The sequence below is a fragment of the Triticum urartu genome, chromosome 3 (genome assembly GCF_003073215.2).
Source record: "Triticum urartu cultivar G1812 chromosome 3, Tu2.1, whole genome shotgun sequence".
Taxonomy (NCBI): domain Eukaryota; kingdom Viridiplantae; phylum Streptophyta; class Magnoliopsida; order Poales; family Poaceae; genus Triticum; species Triticum urartu.
The window spans coordinates 641,648,321-641,675,803 of NC_053024.1; the positions used below are offsets into that span (position 1 = coordinate 641,648,321).

At 46.0% G+C, this 27,483-nt stretch overlaps 1 protein-coding gene and 1 long non-coding RNA gene across 5 annotated transcripts; one reads left to right on the forward strand and one right to left on the reverse strand.

Moving 5' to 3' along the window:
• Nucleotides 1-5,592: 5,592 nt before the first annotated feature.
• On the forward strand, nt 5,593-8,411 carry LOC125547085 (probable pectinesterase/pectinesterase inhibitor 51; the record flags this gene model as incomplete). Its single annotated transcript, XM_048711104.1, has 2 exons — nt 5,593-6,691; nt 7,514-8,411. Coding segments are annotated over 2 exons (1,791 nt in total), but the record flags the coding sequence as incomplete, so codon positions are not given.
• Nucleotides 8,412-10,770: 2,359 nt separating this feature from the next.
• LOC125545613 lies at nt 10,771-13,047 on the reverse strand. Of its 4 annotated transcripts, XR_007300108.1 has the most exons (6): nt 12,561-13,012; nt 12,258-12,450; nt 12,107-12,158; nt 11,975-12,013; nt 11,832-11,897; nt 10,771-11,443 (listed from the first exon to the last, which is right to left on the reverse strand). It is a non-coding gene; the product is annotated as an uncharacterized LOC125545613 (long non-coding RNA). The 4 variants fall into 4 exon arrangements; XR_007300109.1 differs by having other exon boundaries at nt 11,975-12,158; nt 12,557-13,047; XR_007300106.1 differs by having other exon boundaries at nt 11,975-12,158.
• Nucleotides 13,048-27,483: the final 14,436 nt, after the last annotated feature.

A 27,483-nucleotide genomic window follows, 5' to 3' on the forward strand; every position in this document is an offset into this window, starting at 1 on the left:
CCACTTTTAACAGTGAAGAGTGAACAGTGCACGTACCGTTCATCATTCTTAAAATCATGTTTTGTCATTTTCCTGTTCTTTAAATTTTACATTATGCTTGAGATTTCTTAGGTAGGATATTAACTACGAGCTTGTATTTAATACTGATATTAGGAAGGATATTAATTACAAACTCATATTACATATGCTAGTAATCACATGTTTGTTTTGCAGGGTGATGGTAATTGCGTACTTTTTCGTTCTTTTATATAAAGTGTATTTTTTTTATAAAATTTCACAACATAAGATGCATTTCTTTCAATTCCTTCAAAAAATTAGCCCTACAGAAAAAAGAAAAGTACCGATTGTCTGCATCTCTCTTTCTAAAAAAGGGAAATTATTTCTTCCCCGATTGCATGTATCTCTTTATACCCTGGCCTAACTGATTTACTTGTCGTTAGCAAACGAATTATCCATGGGTAATTCCGTTATAAATTCTCTATAATTTTGTGCCTTGGTCACCGTGACAAGTAAAATACACCTTACATAAAGGAACGAAGAGAGTACATGGTTAGTGCCAACATTGAAATTTGGTATTGACATCAATTGCACACTAAATATGTTGAGCACTCATTTGTTGAAGCAATTTAGGTCGTTGGGTTGATATAGTTTGATGGTCGAGTTTAATTGGATCTTCCCTTTGGATATTTTTATAGTAGTATATAGATAGATAAACATGAGTAGGGCATTTTGGAGACCGAGCTTCATGGAGCCCTTTATTTTGAATAATTCAAAATTCATAAATTTCAGTTCCAAAAAATTCTGAAAAAAATTCACATGTATGCAAGGATGTAAAGTGTATGTATGAAAAATTTCAGGATGAAATACGTTGAATCGCAAGCTGTACAAAAAAACCAAAATCATGGACTTTATATGCTAAAAGGCCCCAAATTTGTCTTTTTTGCGTAACTCACATTTTAATGTATTTCGACTTGAAAATTTGCATACATGTACATTATGTATCTAGGTATATGTGTATTTATTTTCAGAATTTTTGAACCTGAAAAGTTCGAATTTTGAAGTTTTCAAATAAATGCCTCCATGGAGCTTTGTCTCCGTTTGCCATTTTCGGATAAACATTCCTTTTTCTGGGATAGGGAAGGGTCTAGAAGGACCAAAGAGGTGGAGCAGTACATCTTACAACCAAGACCTATAAGAAAACAAAAAATACACGAAAGTCACTAACTTTTATAAGGAGAAACCCCCCAAGCAACATAGAAAATTGTAGTTTGGTTTCAAATCCACCTCCACTCAAAACCAACCACGACGTCGCCAAAGACGAAACAACTTGATACGCCACGACCTCCATAGCAGCACCAGCAGCAGGTCATGGACTTGAAGAAAATATGCCCAAGAGGCAATAATAAAGTTGTTATTTTATATTTCCTTATTCATGATAAATGTTTATTATTCATGCTAGAATGGTATTGATCGAAAATTTAAATACATGTGTGAATACATAAACAAATACTATGTCCCTAGTAAGTTTTTACTAGACTAGCTCGTTGATCAAAGATGGTTAAGGTTTCCTAACCATGGACATGTGTTGTCATTTAATAACGGGATCACATCACTAGGAGAATGATGCGATGGACAAGACCCATCCGTTAGCTTAGCATATTGATCATTCAGTTTATTGCTATTGCTTTCTTCATGTCAAATACACATTCCTTGGACTATGAGATTATGCAACTCCTAGATACCGGAGGAATACCTTGTGTGGTATCAAACGTCACAACGTAACTGAGTGATCATAAAGATGCTCTACAGGTATCTCCAAATGTGTTTGTTGAGTTGGCATAGATCGAGATTATGATTTGTCACTCCGAGTATCAGAGAGGTATCTCTCGGCCCTGTCAGTAATACACATCATAAACTTGCAAACAAACGACTAAGGAGTTAGTTACGAGGTGATGTATTACGGAACGAGTAAAGAGATTTTCAGTAATGAGATTGAAGTAGGTATAGAGATACCGATGATCGAATCTCGGGCAAGTAACATAATGATGGACAAAGGGAATTATGTATATTGTCATAACAGTTCGACCGATAAAGATCTTCGTAGAATATGTATGAGCCAATATGGGCATCCAGGTTCCACTATTGGTTATTGACCGGAAAGGTGTCTCGGTCATGTCTACATAGTTCTCAAACCCGTAGGGTCTGCATGCTTAACGTTCGTTGACGATATAGTGTTACATGAATTATATGATTTGGTGACTGAATGTTGTTTGGAGTCCCGGATAAGGTCACGGACATGACGAGGAATGGTCGGGAGGTAAAGATTGATATATAGGACGATGATATTCGGACACCGAAAGGATTTTGGGATGCACCAGGTAGCCATCGGGTCACTGAAAGGGGTTCCGGACACCCCCCAGTAGGTATATGGGCTTAATGGGCCAAGGGAGGGACAGACCAGCCCACAGGGGGCTGGTGCGCCCCTTTCCCTAGCCGGCCAACCCTATGGAAGGAAAAAGAGGAGGGCTAGCCCCTCCTGCCTTTCCCTCTCATGAAAGAAAGGAAAGGGGGGGCATCCTCCCTGCCCCCCCCCCCCCCCCCCCCCCCCCCCCGCACCTAAACATGGCAGGGGGCGCCACTTGGGAGGAAACGCCAAGTAGGATTCAGCCTACTTGGGGCGCCCTCATGGTTGCTCCCTCCTCCCCCACCTATATATATATATATATATATATATATATATGAGGGAGGGGCGCCTAGCACACAAGAACAGAATCTTAGCCGTGTGCGGCGTCCCCCTCCACCGTTTACACCACCGGTCATATTTTCGTAGTGCTTAGGCGAAGGCCTGCGGAGATCATTTCACGATCACCGTCCGTCACCTCGCCGCCGTGAACTCATCCACTATCTCGCCCTCTTGCTGGATCAAGAAGGCGGATGACTCCACCGAGCTGAACGTGTGCTAAACGCGGAGGTGTTGTACGTTCGGTACTCGATCGGTTGGATCGTGAAGAAAGTTCGACTACATCAACCGCGTTGTGAAACGCTTCCGCTTACGGTCTACAAGGGTACGTAGACACACTCTTTCCCCTCGTTGCTATGCATCTCCATGGATAGATCATCGTGTGTGTGTATTTTTTTTCTCCATGCAACGTTTCCCAACAGGACTTCGAGTAGAAGCTTTATTGCCTCCCCGTTGGCTCCTGGCCCGGGAGAAAGAAATATGCCCATCTTTCGCCCAGAAAGATTGAAGGCATCGTGACGAAGCCGACAAACAACCACCATAGTAGGTGCATAGATTATCCATGGTCGACATCGATGAGGAGCTCCGACACAACCCGCAAAAATGATCTCTCCACAACTCCTAAGCTCTTTACACATCTCCATGCTGGCTCCAAGATCCGAGGACAAGCGATGGGCCATCCTTCCATGAAGAAGATTATGGCTAACGTGGTTATTGCGGGAGTAACTTCCAGATCCGCTTCCATCCATTCCTCTCAACCGAGTCGGAGCATCACTGGAGAGCGAATCGAAGTGCTCCCCAGAGTCGCCCGCACACACCAAGATCCAAGAAAAAAAACTCCCAAAAAGAAAAAAAGGTGCGGGGTTCAAACTTCAAACTCACGTTCATCGCCATGGATGAGAGGGAGAGGAGGTTGAGGAAGAACCAAAGAGGATCTAGATTTGAGCGCCTCATAAAGAGAAGCACGAAGAAAACGATCCTAACACAAATCATGAAGTCACAGACACACACACTCCTTCCAATCTTCTCCGGCGGACAACGTCGATGAAGGAGGGTGGTCATAACCAAGCACAAGGCTGACCTCACTCACAACTTATATGAACGAGAGGGAGATGAAGAGAGGGGAAGAATGAGGGTGAACTCAATATGTATTTAGATAAAGACTTCAATTATGAGTAACTTCATACCTATTTGAATATCCATACAAAATGAAATAAACCCTCGCTCAGATCGAATCACTTTCCAGTATGAGAACATGGTGTAGCATGGAACTATCTAGCCCGCCCGTGTTCAAGTTATGAAGTGACCTGTGATGTTTAGAGTTTTTTTATATAAAATATGTCTCCAAGGGCTAGTCTTGAATGGTCTCATTTTTTAATCACTTTCTAGAATTGTTTTGAGATCTTTCTTAATTGGCTTTTTTTGCATGGTTCTTACTTGGCTACTACTCAACTTTAATACTCCCTCAGTCTCAAAATTCTTGTTTTAAATTTTTCTAAATACAGATGTATCAAGTCACGTTTTAGTATTAGATGCATCCGTATCTAGACGAATCTAAGACAAGAATTTTGAGACGGAGGGAGTACGACTTTATAATTGGTCATTAAAAAATATATTTCCCTATTAATTCGATCCTTCTTCCCCAGCCCAGTCCAAGGCTTGACCAAGCGTGCTGCCCCTCCCTCTCTCTCGACGATATAACCAACCCCAAACCCCCACAACGCCGGCCATCCACACACACTCCATTGGGCACAATTCCACCATCAGCAATGCCTCCTCCCCTTCGCATCCTCACCCTCCTCCTCCTCCTCCACCTCCCCTTCGCCCTCTCCTCCCGCCACCACCACAAAGCCCCGGCGCCGCCGCCCCGAAAGGCGCCTCCTCCGACGGCCAACTACGCGGCGCCGCTCCTAGTCCTCCTCGCCTGCAACTACGCGAGTCGGAGAGTCCCCGGAGAGAGAATCGAAGTGCCCCCAATGCAGCCGGCGGACACCAAGAAAAAACTCTCAAAGAAAGAAAAAAGGTGCGGGGTTGTGAGGACTATGGCGACCGAAGCAAACACGTCGCCATGGTTCTGACCAAAAGGTGCCAACATAAGAGTCACCTATTGGGCTTATTCAAACTTTCGCCTCACGTTAATCACCATGGATGAGAGGGAGGGGAGGTTGCGAAAGAACAAGGGAAGATATGGATTTGACCGCCTCATAAAGAGAAGTATGAAAATAAGGATCCTAACACTATGCACGGACACACCCTCCTTTCATCCTTCTCCGGTGGACAACGTCAATGAAAGAGGAAGGAAGAAGGGTGGTCATAATCAAGCACAAGGCTGACCTCACTCACAACTTACATGAACGAGAGGGAGATGGAGAGAGGGGTAGAATGATGGATGAACTCAACATAATTAGATAATGGATAATGACCCTGATAAGTGACACACGTGTAGCACGGACACATGGCAACTCCAAACATTTTTTATGACAAGTTTAGTGACGTGAGGATGGCAAGTTTAGTTATCAAGTATGACAATTTCTTTTTGGATGACAAGTTTTAGTTTTTTTTGGGTGGGAGGGAGGGTGGGGGGGGGGGGTTGGTTTTTTTTTCCTGATGGCAACTTTAGTTGTAAAAAAACGTTAGTCAGAGTGTTTCGTGTCACACATGTGACATTTATCGTCTGTGTTAGATAAAGACTTCAAATATGAGTAAATCCATACAAAAAAGAAATAAACTCTCGTCAGATTAAATCACTTTCCAGTATGCAATTTGTGTGGGATCTTTCTTGATTTCTTTTTGCAGTACATTAATTCGCTCTACGTCGCAGCTTTAATACGACTTTATAATTGGTCATAAAAATATATTTCCCTATTAATTCGATCCTTCTTCCCCAACCCAGTCCAAGCCTTGACCAAGCGCGCTGCCCCCTCTCTCTCTCTCGCCGATATAACCAACCCCAAACCCCCACAACGCCGGCCATCCACACACACACTCCACTGCGCACAATTCCACCATCAGCAATGCCTCCTCCCCTCCGCCTCCTCGCCCTCCTCCTCCTCCTCCACCTCCCCTTCGCCCTCTCCTCCCGCCACCACCACAAAGCCCCGGCGCCGCCGCCCCGGAAGGCGCCTCCTCCGGCGGCCAACTACGCGGCGCCGCTCCCCGTCCTCCTCGCCTGCAACGCCACCCGCTTCCGGCCCGCCTGCGTCGCCACGCTCTCCGCCGCCAACGTCACCGCCGCGTCCTCCCCCTCCGACCTCCTCGGCGCCACGCTCTCCGCGCTCCGCGCCCGCTTCCCGCCGGCCGTCTCCACCGCGCGCTCCGTCCTCGCCTCCTCCAAGAACGTCAACCTCACGACCGCCGCCACCAACTGCCTCACCGCCCTCTCCCTCTCCTCGCACCGCCTCGAGCCGCCGCCCTCGCCGTCGGCGCTCATGCCCGCCTCCGCCTCGCTCCTCCACCTCTACGACTGCTGGTCCGCCTACAAGTACGTCAACTTCTCGCGGACCATCTACGATGCCATGGCGTACCTCAACGACACCATCACCGTCAACAGCAACTACATCTCCATGCTCGCCGCGCTGAAGCGGTACGGCGACGACACGTCCGCCTGGGCGCCGCCGCAGACGGAGCGCGACGGGTACTGGCCTTCGCCCGCGGCGTCGGGGGCCGACGTGGACGCGCTCGGCGTGCCCAAGGGGCTCCCCGCGGACGCGACGGTGTGCGGCGCCGGGTGCGACTACAGGACAGTGCGGGAGGCGGTGGCGGCCGCGCCGGACAACGGGGGCAAGAGGTTCGTGGTGTACGTGAAGGCAGGCGTGTACAAGGAGACGGTGAGCGTGCCGTGGGAGAAGACCAACCTGGTGCTGGTCGGCGACGGCATGGGGAAGACGGTCCTCACCGGCGACCTCAACGCGGACACGCCCGGCGTGTCCACGTTCAACACGGCCACCGTAGGTGCGTACACGCGTCGCCACACGCACTTACTCCTTCGTATCTGTACGTATTTATGTGGGGGTATACCGTATACGTACGTACTACACCGATGGATTTGCCAGCATAGTTTGTACTGCGATCGTACACGTACTACGTCCACGAAATGAATGCGGTGGCGTTAAAGACGCCGCTCGTGATCGACCGGCCGCCCCATCGCTCTTTGTCCGCACCTAAAACGCTTTCCGTCAAGTTTGTTCTGATCTGGACAATCAATTCGTACCTTTTGTGCGTTACAATCAGTTACGCTATTAGCAAATTATATTTTTGGATCAGCTAGTATTATTAAGGAGGAAATATTTGGCCAAATGGCAAAAATAATCCCCCAAAACAAAGCTATATGCGGTGATCTAGGTACCCAAATGACAACCCAACCATGCACTTTGGAGACTTCAAAAAAACATGCACTTTGGATGATTTCAGCGGCCCGAAACAAAACCAACGACCAGTCTATTTCTAAGATTTTTAACTTGACCGGCGGCGGCGATCTTCCATGGCGGAAGCGACAATGCGACGTGCCGACGCCGACCACGGGTCCTAGGTGAGACAAACACTGAACTTTCCCGTGCTCTATGCAACCCTATCAAGCAAGAAGAAAAACACGCTTCGACAATACTCCAGTCCGGACGGCGAGCTATTTTCATCACAGAGAAAAAGTCGCATCACGGTCCACAATTTTAACTTTGTCAGGCGAATCTGCGACCCACATGTCACGGGCCGCGAGTTTTCTCGACCAGCACAGTGATCGACCATGTCGTAACTTTGCGCTTTTTCATTCATTTCCAGGCGTGCTCGCGGACGGCTTCATGGCGCGCGACCTGACGATCGCGAACACGGCGGGGCCGGACGCGCACCAGGCGGTGGCGTTCCGGTCCACGGGCGACCGCACGGTGCTGGACACGGTGGAGCTGCTGGGGCACCAGGACACGCTGTACGTGCACGCCATGCGCCAGTTCTACACCCGCTGCCGCGTGGCCGGCACGGTGGACTTCGTCTTCGGCAACTCGGCCGCCGTGCTCCACGACAGCGACCTCGTCGTGCTGCCCCGGCAGCTGCGGCCGGAGAAGGGCGAGACGGACGCGCTGACGGCGCAGGGCCGCACCGACCCGGCGCAGCCCACGGGGATCGTGCTCCGGGGCTGCCGCGTCAACGGCAGCGACGAGTACATGGTCTTCTACCGGCAGAAGCCCGGCGTGCACCACGTGTTCCTCGGCCGGCCGTGGAAGGAGTACTCCCGCACGGTGTTCGTCGGGTGCACGATGGCTGAGATCGTGCGGCCCGAGGGGTGGATGCCATGGAGCGGCGACTTCGCGCTCAAGACGCTCTACTACGGGGAGTATGATAGCGCCGGCCCTGGCGCCGGCGGGCGGGGAGGCGGCAGGGTGGCGTGGAGCAGCCAGGTGCCCAAGGAGCGCGTCGACGTCTACAGCGTCGCCAGCTTCATACAGGGGGACGAGTGGATACCCAAAGTGAAGTAGGCTTTTTAGTCCTGGTAGCATGCATAATCGATACCGTCAGAAAAAAAAGAGCATGCATAATCGAGCTCGCGTGGGCTGGTGGACCGGTCGGCGATGATCGTGCCACTCGGTCACGGATGTACTGCAGTCGTTGCAGTTATGCAAATGCAGTGGTGCCTAACGCAAATGGGAGTGGGCGCCGATCTTGATCGGTGTTGATTGGTGAACACTCCACTGGGAAGCTAGTGGCCTTACGGCTAAGCACGATCAATAATGGCCGCCAAATCTAGCGGGCAGTTTCCACCTAGGGCGAGATGGATGTGGCCAGAACACGGAGAGGAGGGGCAGATTGAGATAGGATCGGCGTGCAGTTTCCCCATAGCATGCGTGACGCAACGCGAGAGCATTATGTAGTATCGAATGATCACATCTGACCCGTGGTTGTGGTGGTCCACGACGTCCATCACGAGCTGCATCCTTCCAGTGCGCTATCCTATTCCGATCCGTCGCTGCACCGCTGCGGTCTGCATTCGCAGCGCCGCCCTATGGACCCAACCAGCTTTGGAACTTTTGGAGTTTGGTTCCTGGCCGGTTGTGGGGCAGTACGGACTCCGTCACTAAGGCACGACTCGTGCGCCGGTGTGCCGTGACTCGATCCATCAGTTCAGATTCCAGACCAGGACGGCAAAGAATTACTCTACTCGCTTAGCTTGCAGCATCTCTAGCATATACGGAGTAGTATCTTGCAAACCGCGCTACTATGAATTTTGTTTACGATATAAAAACAAATTCAACAAACATATGCCACATAATTTATATTTTTTTAACTACTAGTTCGCGCCAGTTCATACTGGCTTAAAACATAATAAAAACCTAACTCTACTCATCATCATCACCGGGCTTCTCGACGTGGAGGTGGTACTCCATCAACGAGTTGGAGAGGTTGCCGCAAAAAAAAACGAGTTGGAGAGGACGAACGCCACGTCGTACACCTCCTTCGCCGCCGCCATCCACCTTGTACATCCGGGCGGACGGCCTGGTCACTGACCGGTCAAAAAGCCCGAGCCCAGACGAGCGCTTCAAACCAGCCTCAAACGCCCCAGTTGACCGACACCCCTTATATCCAACCCAAATATTGAAAGGCTCGGCCGCGTCCACCACGTTGGCTCCGGCTCACGCTGGCCCATCGGACCCCACATGTATTTGTCCCCATCCGCTCCCTGGATCAAACCCTAGCCACTTCCTTCCACTCCACTCTTCCACCCAAGCTCTCGTCCGGCGATCTTCGGCCTTCTCCGGCATGGCGAGCAGCGAACCTGACTCTGACTAGTCCGGATCCCTCGACTGGTCTGTCGTCTCGTGCGGGTTGGATGAGGCAATAGTCGTCCGCATTGCACTCCAAAGCTCCTGGGAGAACAACGCCCGACCGACGGCGGGATCTGTTTGACGCGAGTCCATTGCGTCGGGGCATCGGGCGCTCGGACCCTTTGGGGTTGGATCATGCGGTCCTCCCAGGAGCCTTCCAATCTTCCTTTCCCCATCACCGGTCCGCCGGAGTTTGAGTGCTACGGGGACCGATGTGCCCGCTGTGGGAAGGAAAGGATGAGGGCGGCCGATGCCCGCCTCGATGTAGGGAGGGGCTTGGGGAGCGAGGGAGGGGCTGCGCGTGGCAGAGGAGCCAGGGACGCGCAGTTGGGCTACGGCTGCATGGGCAGGGCACGAGCGCTTCACAGAGCACGTGATGTGTGCATGCCAACCTCACGGTCACCACCTGGTGCTGATACCTGGGTGGTTTTGGCCGCGTCTGGCTATCAGTGGCGGAGCTTAGTGAGGGCCAAAGGGGGCAATGCCCCCTTACCAAATTTATTTCTTCGTATAAACACATAGTAATATTTAATAATATTTGAACAAACTTTAATAGAATACACTAGATTAGGCCCCTCAACTCTATTTAAGACTCATTTAGCCCCCTCTCAAATCGCGTTGAAGCTCTGCCACTGCTGGCTATGTCCAGTAGCTAGGGGGGCTAAGATAGGCATGTGTGCGGCTGCAGTTGGGGGGCTGGTGCAGTGAGGTGAGTACAAGTTCTTCTAGAAGGTTTTGGACAAAAGGTGTTTGTTGTTTGCAAAGTGCAAATGAACTAGAGTTAGGATGTGAGATTTGGTGTGGTTGGTTTAGTCACTAGGGTGAGTGGGTATGCAAATTTGCAGAACAAATGGGCCCCTCTAGCTAGTACTTGTTGTACAACTTGAAAGAAGGGTCAGAATGCAAAAGTGGAAGAGGGGCTCAAATGCAAAAGTTCCTAGTGGAGCAAGGGACTTTTCTGAAGTATATTTGATCCAAAGAAATTATGATAATTATCTAGAAATTTTCCTAAGCACTAAAGTGGTGGTTGCTTCATAACTTAGGTGTTCTAGGGCATATATCTCAAAAGAATATGATCTTAGGGTTTTGGGGTAGGGGTGCAAGTGAGGCTATCCTATAGAGAGATATAGCTAGTGAGAGAGGTTTTTATTTAGCTTTATGTTGGTTAAGTCCAGATGAGTTGACTGAGAAAAACCAGAGCAAAGAACCAACAAGATCAACTGAAGCAGCAGAAAGAAAAAGCAGGGGCCAAAAACCATGGTGTTACACATAAATAGATAGATATTTTTTGAATCTATCAGGTTATTCCTATCACAATTGAGAAAAGCCCTTCAATTAAAGTACCTACTGAGAATGTAGAGATGAACTGTGATTAGCAGAAGTGCAATATATTTTGTTGCCTATGTAAGCAAAGAGCAACCCAGAGGAGTGCCCACTCCTAGCCTTTCAGGACGACAATCATTTTGCAGGCAAAGTCCCAAACTCCCAATCCAGCAATCTGTAGTCTTTCCCTTTCGCTGCTTTCACCATATCTCCCTCACTTAGCATAAACCTGCAACCTTTTGCTTCCACAGCATGCCTCCCTGATGCACAAGAAGTTATATACGGTTGTGTTTGTTTTAATATATTCTACATTTCAAATAAAATTTAGCGGTGCCAAGCTAGAATGACTACTACTGAACTGTAACAATAATAATAATCCAGCGACGACATGAAAATGAAGATACACGAGCGGAGGTAATTAAGTAACTAAGCTCCTTGGAACTAAATTCTGATGAGGATGTCAGCAGCTTCTGTGCCCCTCTGTCCCTTCCGCTGAGAACACGGCGGTGGTCATTTCCTGCACTGACTTTGAGATGTCCTTCCTGAGCGTGAGCGCCGACCTTCTTTTCTACTACATAAGTATCAATGCTCTGATCAGTCTCGTTTGTAGTGAATGATTGGAAAATATACGGCAATAAGAAATGCACACATATTATCACCACACTAATACACGCCTTCCCTGATGCAATAATAATAATAGTATAGTGAATTAAGCTGCAGCAATTTTGTGTGAAATTCCTCTCACAAATATCTTGAAATTCAACTTGGAACAACAACATCCATATGTCAAAATCATCATCACATACTCGCATTGCATTAGTTGATGACCACATCTCCAGCTAGTCTAATAGCAACAGCGGCGCCTCGCGGATCGATCATACAGTTTTTCTGAAGAACTGTTATGCCTAGATTACAAGGAGCATGCATATGTCTGAGAGAAGTCAGTGGTGAATACATACCTTGGTCATGGACCAGTTGATGACCAAAGAGCTAACCATGATGTGTGTCCTATCTACAAGTCGAACCTAGAAAGAAAACAGAGCAAGGTCAGTCGTTTGTGTGCAGCAGCAATAAGAACAGAGAGAGACACCGTGGGAAGCACCAGAGAATGCCTGACGAAAAGGCGCGACCCACTCTGTAACTACATATGCAGCAAACCAATGAGAAGGCATCACCAATATACAACTCTATCTGGAACAACCTATGTCTTTCAATATATGAAATAGATTTACACCTGAAATGTGCCATGCGTCATCCTTGTTTTTTGTGTGCCCAATACAGCAACCCTGAACCAAGAGACATCAAACAATATGTGCATACCATCAAACTAAGTAAGAGACATCTATACAGAACTAGTAAAAGAAACCATGGCCTAAGGTAGGTACCTGGACACCCTAGCCTGGCAAAAATGTGATGCCTCATTCCATAGCAAGATTAAGTACTTGCAAAACAAATTCGGCAGCACATGAATAATACAACATCAATCAGGTGAAGACAAAAGAAAGGAAAGGGAAAGAAGAAATAAAATTTTAGGAAGTCGTAGAAGAGCAGTCGTGCCAGCTCGTGAACTCCTGCAACCTGGATAGAAGAAACAAAACCAAACAGTCCATATGGGCGTATCCTCGAATAGATGGCATGCGAATCTCGGAAGTAGACGGGAGACACGGGACGGAAGGGAACGAACATACGAATTCGAGGAGGTGGGGCTGGGGGAGCGGTCGAGGAGACACTCAACGAGCTTGTCGTCCTTGAAGACCTTGCCAAGGCAAGGAGCCGCAGCTGCGCGTATACCGAATGGCGAGGATGCCGCAACGCCATCCAGACCACGTCTCCCTCGAGCCACTCCAGCTGATTCTGATCTGGGATGGTCGCCACCCCTCAGCCCTAAGGTCGATGGCGTCCCTGCCAACCACCTCCTTGGATCCAGATTGAGAGAATGGTAGAGGAGGAGCCGATGTGTCTAAGCGGTGGTGGTGGTAGGGGAGGCATGGAGGAGGTAGACATGGGAGTCGATGCGAAGTCATCTTCGTAGGGAAGGAAACGAAGTAGTGGGGGCAGGTGTATCTGAGGAAGTACACGCTCACCCAATCTCTCTGCACAAGAATCGCCAACAGCAAATCGCGAACGAGCGGACGAATAGTACATGCTATCAACATGGATAGCGCGAGGAGGTACCCTTACCCCGCAGATTATTGTGTTGGACCGTGTGCAATAATATGTAACATACATGAAAGATAACTAGTAGTGAGATTATCAATGAATGCCTGTAGGAGTCGACCTAAATAGTATACGAGTCAACTTAAATAGTAGCAACAGGTTGATGCCGAAGGAAATATGCCCTAGAGGCAATAATAATTGTTATTTTATATTTCCTTATTCATGATAAAGGTTTATTATTTATGCTAGAATTGTATTGATCGAAAACTTAAATACATATGTGAATATATAAACAAATACCGTGTCCTTAGTGGGCCTTTACTTGACTAGCTCATTGATCAAAGATGGTTAAGGTTTCCTAGCCATAGACATGAGTTGTCATTTGATAACGGAATCACATCATTAGAAGAATGATGTGATGGACAAGACCCATCCGTTAGCTTACATTATGATCGTTCAGTTTTATTGCTATTGCTTTCTTCATGTCAAATATATATTCCTTCGACTATGAGATTATGCAACTCTCGGATACCAGAGGAATACCTTATGTGCTATCAAACGTCACAACGTAACTGGGTGATTATAAAGATGCTCTACAGGTATCTCCAAAGGTGTTTGTTGAGTTGGCATAGATTAAGATTAGGATTTGTCACTCTGAGTATCGGAGAGGTATCTTTGGGCCCTCTCGGTAATACACATCATAAACTTGCAAGCAAACGACTAAGGAGTTAGTCACGAGGTGATGTATTATGGAACGAGTAAAGAGACTTGCCGGTAACGATATTGAACTAGGTATGAAGATACCGACGATCGAATCTCGGGCAAGTAACATACCGATGGACAAAGGAAATAACATATGTTGTCATAACGGTTCGGCCGATAAAGATCTTCGTAGAATATGTAGGAGCCAATATGATCATCCAGGTTCCGCTATTGGTTATTGACCGGAGAGATGTCTCAGTCATGTCTACATAGTTCTCGAACCCGTGGGTCCGCACGCGTAACATTCGATGACGATATTGTATTATATGAGTTATGTGATTTTGGTGACCGAATGTTGTTCGGAGTCCCGGATGAGATCACGGACATGACAAGGAGTCTCAAAATGGTCGAGAGGTAAAGATTGATATATAGGACAATAGTATTCGGACACCGAAGTGTTCCGGAGGGTACCAGATACATATCGGCTCATCGAAAGGTGTTCCGGGCACCCTGGCAAAAGATATGGGCCTTATGGGCCAAGTGGGGAAACGCACCAGCCACAAGGGTCTGGTGCGCCCCACATATGGGCCGTCCAGGGATGGAGAAGGAAAGGGGAAGGGAGAAAGGCAAGTGTGCATTAGGATTCCCACTTCCTTCTCTCCCCCCCCTCTTTCCCCCCCCCCGTCAAATATGGCAGGGGGCGCAGGGTAAGGAAGCCCCAAGGGGGTCGGCGGCCAGCCCTTGGGAGCCTCCTAGCCTCTCCCCCTCCCACCTATATATGGGGAGGGGGGCGCCTAGAACACACAACATCAATTTTTAGCCGTGTGCGGCACCCCACTCCACAGTTTACACCCCCGGTCATATTCTCACGGTGCTTAGGCGAAGCCCTACGAGGATCACTTCACCATCACCGTCACCATGCCGTCGTGCTGACGAAACTCATCTACTACCTCAACGCCTTGCTGGATCAAGAAGACAAGGGACGTCACCGAGCTGAACGTGTGCAAAACTCAGAGGTGTCATACGTTCGGTACTTGATCGGTCGGAGCTACAAGAAGTTCGACTACATCAACTGCGCTGTCAAACGCTTCCGCTTACGGTCTAAGAGGGTACTGATACGTCTCCATCGTATCTACTTTTTCAAAAACTTTTGCCCTTGTTTTGGACTCTAACTTGCATGATTTGAATGGAACTAACTCGGACTGACGTTGTTTTCAGCAGAATTGCCATGGTGTTATTTTTGTGCAGAAATAAAAGTTCTCGGAATGACCTGAAAATCAACGAAGAATTATTTTGGAATATATAAAAAATACTGGAAGGAAGATCCATGTCAAGGGGGCCTCCACCTGTCCACGAGGGTGGGGGGCGCGCCCCCTGCCTCGTGGCCCCCCTGACGCTCCACCGACCTCAACCCCGACTCCATATATTCACTTTCGGGAAGAAAACAACCAGGGAGAAGGATTCATCGTGTTTTACGATAGGGAGCCGCCGCCAAGCTCTAAACTCTCTCGGGAGGGCTGATCTGGAGTCCGTTCGGGGCTCTGGAGAGGGGAATCCGTCACCATCGTCATCATCAACCATCCTCCATCACCAATTTCATGATGCTCACCGCCGTGCGTGAGTAATTCCATCGTAGGCTTGCTGGACGGTGATGGATTGGATGAGATTTATCATGTAATCGAGTTAGTTTTGTTAGGGTTTGATCCCTAGTATCCACTATGTTCTGAGATTGATGTTGCTATGACTTTGCTATGCTTAATGCTTGTCACTAGGGCCCAAGTGCCATGATTTCAGATCTGAACCTATTATGTTTTCATCAATATATGAGAGTTCTTGATCCTATCTTGCAAGTCTATAGTCACCTATTATGTGTTATGATCCGGTAACCCCGAAGTGACAATAGTCGGGACTAAAGGAAATATGCCCTAGAGGCAATAATAAAGTTATTATTTATTTCCTTATATCATGATAAATGTTTATTATTCATTCTAGAATTGTATTAACCGGAAACATAATACATGTGTGAATACATAGACAAACCGTATGTCACTAGTATGCCTCTACTTGACTAGCTCGTTGAATCAAAGATGGTTAAGTTTCCTAGCCATAGACATGAGTTGTCATTTGATTAATGGGATCACATCATTAGAGAATGATGTCATTGACTTGACCCATTCCGTTAGCATAGCACTTGATCGTTTAGTTTGTTGCTATTGCTTTCTTCACGACTTATACATGTTCCTATGACTATGAGATTATGCAACTCCCGTTTATCGGAGGAACACTTTGTGTGCTACCAAAAGTCACAACGTAACTGGGTGATTATAAAGGTGCTCTACAGGTGTCTCCGAAGGTACTTGTTGGGTTGGCGTATTTCGAGATTAGGATTTGTCACTCCGATTGTTGGAGAGGTATCTCTGGGCCCACTCGGTAATGCACATCACTATAAGCCTTGCAAGCATTGCAACTAATGAGTTAGTTGCGGGATGATGTGTTATAGAACGAGTAAAGAGACTTGCCGGTAACGAGATTGAACTAGGTATTGAGATACCGACGATCGAATCTCGGGCAAGTAACATACCGATGACAAAGGGAACAACGTATGTTGTTATGCGGTTTGACCGATAAAGATCTTCGTAGAATATGTAGGAGCCAATATGAGCATCCAGGTTCCGCTATTGGTTATTGACCGGAGACGTGTCTCGGTCATGTCTACATAGTTCTCGAACCCGTAGGGTCCGCACGCTTAAAGTTCGATGACGGTTATATTATGATTTTATGTGTTTTGATGTACCGAAGGAGTTCGGAGTCCCGGATGAGATCGGGGACACGACGAGGAGTCTCGAAATGGTTGAGACGTAATGATCGATATATTGGACGACTATATTCGGACATCGGAAAGGTTCCGAGTGATTCGGGCATTTTCGGGAGTACCGGGGAGTTACGAGAATTCGTATTGGGCCTTAATGGGCCATACGGGAAAGGAGAGGCCATACGGGAAAGGAGAGAAAGGCCTCAAAGGGTGGCCGCACCCCTCCCCATGGGCTGGTCCGAATTGGACTAGGGAGGGGGGACGCCCCCTTCCTTCTCCTTTTCCCTTCCCTTTCCTTCCCTCCTACTCCTACTACTTGGAAGGGTCCTAGTTCTACTAGGAAAGGGGGAATCCTACTCCCGGTGGGAGTAGGACTCCCCTAGGGCGCGCCATAGAGAGGGCCGGCCCTCCCCCTCCTCCACTCCTTTATATACGGGGGCAGGGGCACCCCAAAGACACAACAATTGATCTCTTGATCTCTTAGCCGTGTGCGGTGCCCCCTCCACCATAATCCACCTCGGTCATATCGTAGCGGTGCTTAGGCGAAGCCCTGCGTCGGTAGAACATCATCATCATCACCACGCCATCGTGCTGACAAAACTCTCCCTCAACACTCGACTGGATCGGAGTTCGAGGGACGTCATCGAGTTGAACGTGTGCAGAACTCGGAGGTGCCGTGCGTTCGGTACTTGATCGGTCAGATCGTGAAGACGTACGACTACATCAACCGCGTTGTGCTAACGCTTCCGCTTTCGGTCTACGAGGGTACGTAGACAACACTCTCCCCTCTCGTTGCTATGCATCACCATGATCTTGCGTGTGCGTAGGAATTTTTTTGAAATTACTACGTTCCCCAACGGTGGCATCCGAGCCAGGTTTTATGCGTAGATGTCATATGCACGAGTAGAACACAAGTGAGTTGTGGGCGATATAAGTCATACTGCTTACCAGCATGTCATACTTTGGTTCGGCGGTATTGTTGGATGAAGCGGCCCGGACCGACATTATGCGTACGCTTACGCGAGACTGGTTCTACCGACGTGCTTTGCACACAGGTGGCTGGCGGGTGTCAGTTTCTCCAACTTTAGTTGAACCGAGTGTGGCTACGCTCGGTCCTTGCGAAGGTTAAAACAGCACCAACTTGACAAACTATCGTTGTGGTTTTGATGCGTAGGTAAGAACGGTTCTTGCTCAGCCCGTAGTAGCCACGTAAAACTTGCAACAACAAAGTAGAGGACGTCTAACTTGTTTTTGCAGGGCATGTTGTGATGTGATATGGTCAATACGTGATGAGATATAAGTTGTTGTATGAGATGATCATGTTTTGTTGAAGTTATCGGCAACTGGCAAAGGCCTTATGGTTATCTCTCTATTGCATAAGATGCAAGCGCCAAATAATTGCTTTACTTTATCGCTATGAGATAGCAATAGTTGCAAGAGCAATTGTTGGTGAGACAACCATGTGACGACACATTGATATAGATCAAGATGATGGAGATCATGGTGTCATGCCGGTGACGATGGAGATCATACGATGCTTTGGAGATGGAGATCAAAGGCACAAGATGATGATGGCCATATCATGTCACATATTATGATTGCATGTGATGTTTATCTTTTATACATCTTATTTTGCTTAGTTCGGCGGTAGCTTTATAAGATAATCTCTCACTAAATTATCAAGGTATAAGTGTTCTCCCTGAGTATGCACCGTTGCGAAAGTTCTTCATGCTGAGACACCACGTGATGATCGGGTGTGATAGGCTCTACGTTCAAATACAACGGGTGCAAAACAGTTGCACACGCGGAATACTCAGGTTAAACTTGACGAGCCTAGCATATAACAGATATGGCCTCGGAACACGGAGACTGAAAGGTCGAGCGTGAATCATATAGTAGATATGATCAACATAGTGATGTTCACCATTGAAACTACTCCATCTCACGTGATGATCGGACATGGTTTAGTTGATATGGATCACGTGATCACTTAGAAGATTAGAGGGATGTCTGTCTAAGTGGGAGTTCTTAAGTAATATAATTAATTGAACTTTAATTTATCATGAACTTAGTCCTGGTAGTATTAGCATATCTATGTTGTAGATCAATAGCTCGCGATGTTGCTCCCAGTTTATTGTGTTCCTAGAGAAAAATTATGTTGAAAAATGTTAGTAGCAATGATGCGGATTGGATCCGTGATCTGAGGATTATCCGCATTATTGCACAGAAGAATTATGTCTTTGATGCACCGCTAGGTGACAGACCTATTGCAGGAGTAGAGGCAAACGTTGTGAACGTTTGGCTAGCTCAATATGATGACTACTTGATATTTTAGTGCACCATGCTTAACGGCTTAGAATCGGGACTTCAAAGATGTTTTGAATGTCATGGACCATATGAGATGTTCCAGGAGTTGAAGTTAATATTTCAAGCAAATACCCGAGTTGAGAGATATGAAGTCTCCAACAAGTTCTCTAGCTAAAAAGATGGAGGAGAATAGCTCAAGCAGTGAGCATGTGCTCAGATAGTCTGGGTATTACAATCGCTTGAATCAAGTGGGAGTTAATCTTCCATATAAGATAGTGATTGACATAATTCTCTATTGGGGAACGTAGTAATTTCAAAAAAAATCCTACGCACACGCAAGATCATGGTGATGCATAGCAACAAGAGGGGAGAGTGTTGTCTACGTACCCTCGTAGACCGAAAGCGGAAGTGTTAGCACAACGTGGTTGATGTAGTCGTACGTCTTCACGGCCCGACCGATCAAGCACCGAAACTACGGCATCTCCGAGTTCTAGCACACGTTTAGCTCGATGATGATCCCCGGACTCTGATCCAGCAGAATGTTGGGGAAGAGTTCCGTCAGCACGACAGCGTGGTGACGATCTTGATGTTCTACCGTCGCAGGGCTTCGCCTAAGCACCGCTACAATATTATCGAGGATTATGGTGGAGGGGGGCACCACACACGGCTAAGAGATCAATGATCAATTGTTGTGTCTATGGGGTGCCCCCTGCCCCTGTATATAAAGGAGCAAGGGGGAGGAGGTGCGGCCAGGCAAGGGGCGCGCCAGGAGGAGTCCTACTCCTACCGGGAGTAGGACTCCCCCCTTTTCCATGTTGGACTAGGACTTGGGGGGAAGGAGAGAGAGAAGGGAAAGGAAAGAGGGGGGGGGGCGCCGCCCCCCTCCTTGTCCAATTTGGACTTGGGGGGGGGGAGGGGCGCGCAGCTGCCCCTTGGCCTCCTCTCCTCTTCCTCCACTAGGCCCATTAAGGCCCATTAGGTTACCGGGGGGTTCCGGTAACCTCCCGGTACTCCGGTAAAATGCCGATTTCACCCGGAACACTTCCGATGTCCAAACACAGGCTTCCAATATATCAATCTTCATGTCTCGACCATTTCGAGACCCCTCGTCATGTCCATGATCACATCCAGGACTCCGAACAACCTTCGGTACATCAAAACACATAAACTCATAATGAAACTGTCATCGTAACGTTAAGCGTGCGGACCCTACGGGTTCGAGAACAATGTAGACATGACCGAGACACGTCTCTGGTCAATAACCAATAGCGGAACCTGGATGCTCATATTGGTTCCTACATATTATACGAAGATCTTTATCAGTCAGACTGCATAACAACATACGTTGTTCCCTTTGTCATCGGTATGTTACTTGCCCGAGATTCGATCGTCGGTATCTTAATACCTAGTTCAATCTCATTACTGGAAAGTCTCTTTACTCGTTCTGTAATACATCATCCCGCAACTAACTCATTAGTTTCAATGCTTGCAAGGCTTAAGTGATGTGCATTACCGAGAGGGCCCAGAGATACCTCTCCGACAATCGGAGTGACAAATCCTAATCTCGAAATACGCCAACCCAACAAGTAACTTCGGAGACACCTGTAGAGCACCTTTATAATCACCTAGTTACGTTGTGACGTTTGGTAGCACACAAAGTGTTCCTCCGGTAAACGGGAGTTGCATAATCTCATAGTCATAGGAACATGTATAAGTCATGAAGAAAGCAATAGCAACATACTAAACGATCAAGTGCTAAGCTAACGGAATGGGTAAAGTCAATCACATCATTCTCCTAATGATGTGATCCCGTTAATCAAATGACAACTCATGTCTATGGCTAGGAAACATAACCATCTTTGATCAATGAGCTAGTCAAGTAGAGGCATACTAGTGACACTCTGTTTGTCTATGATATCACACAAGTATTATGTTTCCGGTTAATACAATTCTAGCATGAATAATAAACATTTATCATGATATAAAGAAATAAATAATAACTTTATTATTGCCTCTAGGGCATATTTCCTTCATTCTCTAGTCACCATCACCAAGTTAGTAGAACTTCGTGATGAACTATGATATGGAAGGGATAACGGAAACGATTCCCAAGCTCTTCGTAATGCTGAAATCAACGAAGGTAGAAATCAATAAAAATATCAAGTGTTGATGGTAGACAAGACCACTAGTTTCAAGAAAAAGGGCAAAGGGAAGAAGGGGAACTTCAAGAAGAACGCCAAGCAAGTTGCTGCTCAAGTGAAGAAGCCCAAGTTTGGTCCTAAGCCTGAGACTAAGTGCTTCTACTGCAAAGGGACTGGTCACTGGAAGCGGAACTACCCCAAGTATTTGGCGGATAAGAAGGATGGCAAAGTGAACAAAGGTATATTTGATATACAGATTATTGATGTGTATTTTACTAGTGTTCGTAGCAACCCCTCAGTATTTGATACTGGTTCAGTTGCTAAGAGTAGTAACTCGAAACGGGAGTTGCAGAATGAACAGAGACTAGTTAAGGGTGAAGTGACGATGTGTGTTGGAAGTGGTTCCAAGATTGATATGATCATCATCGCACACTCCCTATACTTTTGGGATTAGTGTTGAACCTAAATAAGTGTTATTTGGTGTTTGCGTTGAGCATGAATATGATTTGATCATGTTTATTGCAATACGGTTATTTATTTAAGTAAGAGAATAAATTGTTGTTCTGTTTACATGAATAAAACCTTATATGGTTACACACCCAATGAAAATGGTTCGTTGGATCTCGATCGTAGTGATACACATATTCATAATATTGAAACCAAAAGATGCAAAGTTAATAATGATAGTGCAACTTATTTGTGGCACTGCCATTTAGGTCATATTGGTGTAAAGCGCATGAAGAAACTCCATGCTGATGGACTTTTGGAATCACTTGATTATGAATCACTTGATGCTTGCGAACCATGCCTCATGGGCAAGATGACTAAGACTCCGTTCTCCGGAACAATGGAGCGAGCAACTGACTTATTGGAAATAATACATACTGATGTATGCGTTCCGATGAGTGTTAAGGCTCACGGCAAGTATCGTTATTTTCTGACCTTCACAGATGATTTGAGCAGATATGGGTATATATACTTAATGAAACACAAGTCTGAAACATTTGAAAAGTTCAAAGAATTTCAGAGTGAAGTGGAGAATCATCGTAACAAGAAAATAAAAGTTCCTACGATATGATCGCAGAGGTAAAATATTTGAGTTAAGAGTTTGGCCTTCAGTTAAAACAATGTGAAATAGTTTCACTACTCACGCCACCTGGAACACCACAGTGTAATGGTGTGTTCGAACCTCATAACCATACTTTATTAGATATGATGCGATCTATGATGTCTCTTACCGATCTACCACTATCGTTTTGGGGTTATGCATTAGAGACAGCTGCATTCACGTTAAATAGGGCACCATCTAAATCCGTTGAGACGACACCGTATGAACTATGGTTTGGCAAGAAACCTAAGCTGTCGTTTCTTAAAGTTTGAGGTTGCAATGCTTATGTGAAAAAGTTTCAACCTGATAAGCTCAAACCCAAATCGGAGTAGTGCGTCTTCATAGGATACCCAAAAATAAAATGTTGGGTACACCTTCCATCACAGATCTAAAGGCAAGATATTCGTTGCTGAGAATGGATCCTTTCTAGAGAAGGAGTTTCTCTCGAAAGAAGTGAGTGGGAGGAAAGTAGAACTTGATGAGGTAACTGTACCTGCTCCCTTATTGGAAATTAGTTCATCACAGAAATATGTTCCTGTGACTACTACACCAATTAGTGAGGAAGCTAATGATGATGATCATGTAACTTTAGATCAAGTTGCTGCCGAACCTCGTAGGTAAACCAGAGTGAGATCTACACCAGAGTGGTACGGTAATCCTATTCTGGAGGTCATGTGACTTGACCATGACGAGCCTACGAACTATGAGGAAGCGATGATGAGCCCGGATTCCGCGAAATGGCTTAAGGCCATGAAATCTGAGATGAGATCCATGTATGAGAACAAAGTATGGACTTTGATTGACTTGCCCATTGTCGGCGAGCCATTGAGATTAAATGGATCTTCAAGAGGAAGACAGACGCTGATAGTAGTGTTACTATCTACAAAGCTAGAATTGTCGCAAAAAGGTTTTCAACAAGTTCAAGATGTTGACTACGATGAGAGGTTCTCACTCGTATCTATGCTTAAGTCTGTCCGAATCATGTTAGCAATTGCCGCATTTTATGAAATCTGGCAAATGGATAAACAAAATTGCATTCCTTAATGGATTTATTAAAGAAGAGTTGTATATGATGCAACCAGAAGGTTTTGTCAATCCTAAACGTACTAACAAAATATGCAAGCTCCAGCGACCATCTATGGACTGGTGCAAGCATCTCGGAGTTGGAATATACACTTTGATAAATTGATCAAAGCATATAGTTTTATACAGACTTGCGGTGAAGCCTGTATTTACAAGAAAATGAGTGGGAGCACCACATCATTTCTGATAAGTATATGTGAATGACATATTGTTGATCAGAGATAATGTAGAATTATTCTGCAAAGCATAAACGAATGTTTGAAAGGAGTTTTTCAAAGAAAGACCTCAGTGAAGCTGCTTACACATTGAGCATCAAGATCTATAGATATAGATCAAGACGCTTGATAAGTTTTTCAATGAGTACATACCTTGACAAGATTTTGAAGTAGTTCAAAATGGAACAGTCAAAGAAGGAGTTCTTGCCTATGTTACAAGGTATGAAGTTGAGTAAGACCCAAAACCCGACCATGGCAGAAGATAGAGAGAGAATGAAATTCATTCCCTATGCCTCGGCCATAGGTTCTATAAAGTATGCCATGCCATGTACCAGACCTATTGTATACCATGCCCTGAGTTTGGTAAGGGAGTACAATAGTGATCTAGGAGTAGATCACTGGACATTGGCCAAAATTATCCTTAGTGGAATAAGGATATGTTTCTTGATTATGGAGGTGACAAAAGGTTCATCGTAAAGGTTACGTCAATGCAAGTTTTGACACTGATCCAGATGACTCAAAGTCTCAATCTGGATACATAATGAAAGTGGGAGCAATTAGCTAGAGTATTTCCGTGCAGAGCATTGTTGACATAGAAATTTGCAAAATACATATGGATCTGAATGTAGCAGACCCGTTGACTAAACTTCCCTCACAAGCAAAACATGATCACACCTTAGTACTCTTTGGGTATTAATCACATAGCGATGTGAAATAGATTATTGACTCTAGTAAACCCTTTGGGTGTTGCTCACATGACGATGTGAACTATGGGTGTTAATCACATGGTGATGTGAACTATTAATGTTAAATCACATGGCAATGTGAACTAGATTATTGACTCTAGTGCAAGTGGGAGACTGAAGGAAATATGCCCTAGAGGCAATAATAAAGTTATTATTTATTTCCTTATATCATGACAAATGTTTATTATTCATGCTAGAATTGTATTAACCGGAAACATAATACATGTGTAATACATAGACAAACAGTATGTCACTAGTATGCCTCTACTTGACTAGCTCGTTGAATCAAAGATGGTTAAGTTTCCTAGCCATAGACATGAGTTGTCATTTGATTAACGGGATCACATCATTAGAGAATGATGTGATTGATTTGACCCATTCCGTTAGCATAGCACTTGATCATTTAGTTTGTTGCTATTGCTTTCTTCATGACTTATACATGTTCCTATGACTATGAGATTATGCAACTCCCGTTTACCGGAGGAACACTTTGTGTGCTACCAAACGTCACAACGTAACTGGGTGATTATAAAGGTGCTCTACATGTGTCTCCGAAGGTACTTGTTGGGTTGGCGTATTTCGAGATTAGGATTTGTCACTCCGATTGTCGGAGAGGTATCTCTGGGCCCACTCGGTAATGCACATCACTATAAGCCTTGCAAGCATTGCAACTAATGAGTTAGTTGCGGATGATGTGTTACAGAATGAGTAAAGAGACTTGCTGGTAATGAGATTGAACTAGGTATTGAGATACCGACGATCGAATCTCGGGCAAGTAACATACCGATGACAAAGGGAACAACGTATGTTGTTATGCGGTTTGACCGATAAAGATCTTCGTAGAATATGTGGGAGCCAATATGAGCATCCAGGTTCCGCTATTGGTTATTGACCGGAGACGTGTCTCGGTCATGTCTACATAGTTCTCGAACCCGTAGGGTCCCCACGCTTAAAGTTTGATGACGGTTATATTATGAGTTTATGTGTTTTGATGTACCGAAGGAGTTCAGAGTCCCGGATGAGATCGGGGACATGACGAGGAGTCCCGAAATGGTCGAGACGTAAAGATCGATATATAGGACGACTATATTCGGACATCGGAAAGGTTCCGAGTGATTCGGGTATTTTCAGGAGTACCAGGGAGTTACGGGAATTCGTATTGGGCCTTAATGGGCCGTACGGGAAAGGAGAGAAAGGCCTCAAAGGGTGGCCGCACCCCTCCCCATGGGCTGGTCTGAATTGTACTAGGGAGGGGGGGGGGGCGCCCCCTTCCTTCCTTCTCCTTTTCCCTTCCCTTTCCTTCCCTGCTACTCCTACTACTTGGAAGGGCTCCTAGTTCTTCTAGGAAAGGGGGAATCCTACTCCCGGTGGGAGTAGGACTCCTCTAGGGCGCGCCATAGAGAGGGCCGGCCCTCTCCCTCCTCCACTCCTTTATATACGGGGGCAGGGGGCACCCCAAAGACACAACAATTGATCTCTTGATCTCTTAGCCGTGTGCGGTGCCCCCCTCCACCATAATCCACCTCGGTCATATCGTAGCGGTACATAGACGATGCCCTGCGTCGGTAGAACATCATCATTGTCACCATGCCGTCGTGCTGACGAAACTCTCCCTCAACACTCAGCTGGATTGGAGTCCGAGGGACGTCATCGAGTTGAACGTGTGCAGAACTCGGAGGTGCCGTGCGTTCGGTACTTGATCGATCGGATCGTGAATACGTACGACTACATCAACCGCGTTGTGCTAACGCTTCCGCTTTCGGTATACGAGGGTACGTAGACAACACTCTCCCCTCTTGTTGCTATGCATCACCATGATCTTGCGTGTGCATAGGAATTTTTTTGAAATTACTACGTTCCCCAACAGGGACCACTCCCGGTGATGACCGTAGTTTGAGGAGTTCATGTATTCACTATGTGTTAATGCTTTGTTCCAGTACTTTATTAAAAGGAGGCCTTAATATCCCTTAGTTTCCAATAGGACCCCGCTGCCACGGGAGGGTAGGACAAAAGATGCCATGCAAGTTCTTTTCCATAAGCACGTATGACTATATTCGGAATACATGCCTACATTACATTGATGAATTGGAGTTAGTTCTGTGTCACCCTATGTTATGACTGTTACATGATGAACCGCATCTGGCATAATTCTCCATCACCGATCCATTGCCTACGAGCTTTCCATATATTGTTCTTCGCTTATTTACTTTTCAGTTGCTATTGTTATCATCACTACAAAACACCAAAAATATTACTTTTGCTACCGTTACCTTTTACCACCATTACCACTACTATCATATTACTTTGCTACTAAACACTTTGCTGCAGATATTAAGTTTCCAGATGTGGTTGAATTGACAACTCAGCTGCTAATACTTGAGAATATTCTTTGGCTCCCCTTGTGTCGAATCAATAAATTTAGGTTGAATACTCTACCCTCAAAAACTATTGCGATCCCCTATACTTGTGGGTTATCAAGACTATTTTCTGGCGCCGTTGCCGGGGAACATAGCCCTATTCTTTGAGTCACTTGGGATCTATATCTGCTTATCACTATGAAGAATTTGAAAGACGCTAAAACAAAAATTTATCCCTCAACTACGAGGGGAGGTAAGGAACTACCATCTAGCTCTGCACTTGATTCACCTTCTGTTTTGAGTAAGCTTGCGACACCTACACCTGCTATTCATTCTGATATGTCGCATGTTATTGATGATGCCACTTCTGCTATGCATGATACTTATGATGAAACTACTTCTATGCTTGATACTACTGTGCCACTTGGTGAATTTCTTGATGAACAACTTGCTAGGGCTAGAGAGAATGAAATTATTGAAACTGATAATATTGATGAAAGTGATGATGAAGATTCTCCCCCTAGATATGAATTACCTGTTGTGCCTGAGGGCTATGTTATGGATGAAGAAACTGCTAGAGATTTTCTTGCTTGCAATGATAGGAGTGATCTTAAGAAATTATTAGCTAAGCTGAAACAAAAAACTTTGAATGCTAGAAGGAAATATGATCCTGCTTATGCTACTTCACCTATCTTTGTTACTGATAAGGATTATGATTTCTCTATTGATCCTGAGATAATTACTTTAGTTGAATCTGATCCAGTCTATGGCTATGAATCTGAAACTGTTGTGACACATCTTACTAAATTAAATGATATAGCCACCCTATTCACTAATAATGAGAAAACTTGCTATTATTATATCCTTAAATTATTTACATTCTCATTAAAGGGTGATGCTAAGATTTGGTTTAATTCTCTTGATCCTGGTTGTGTGCGTAGTCCCCAGGATATGATTTATTACTTCTCTGCTAAATATTTTCC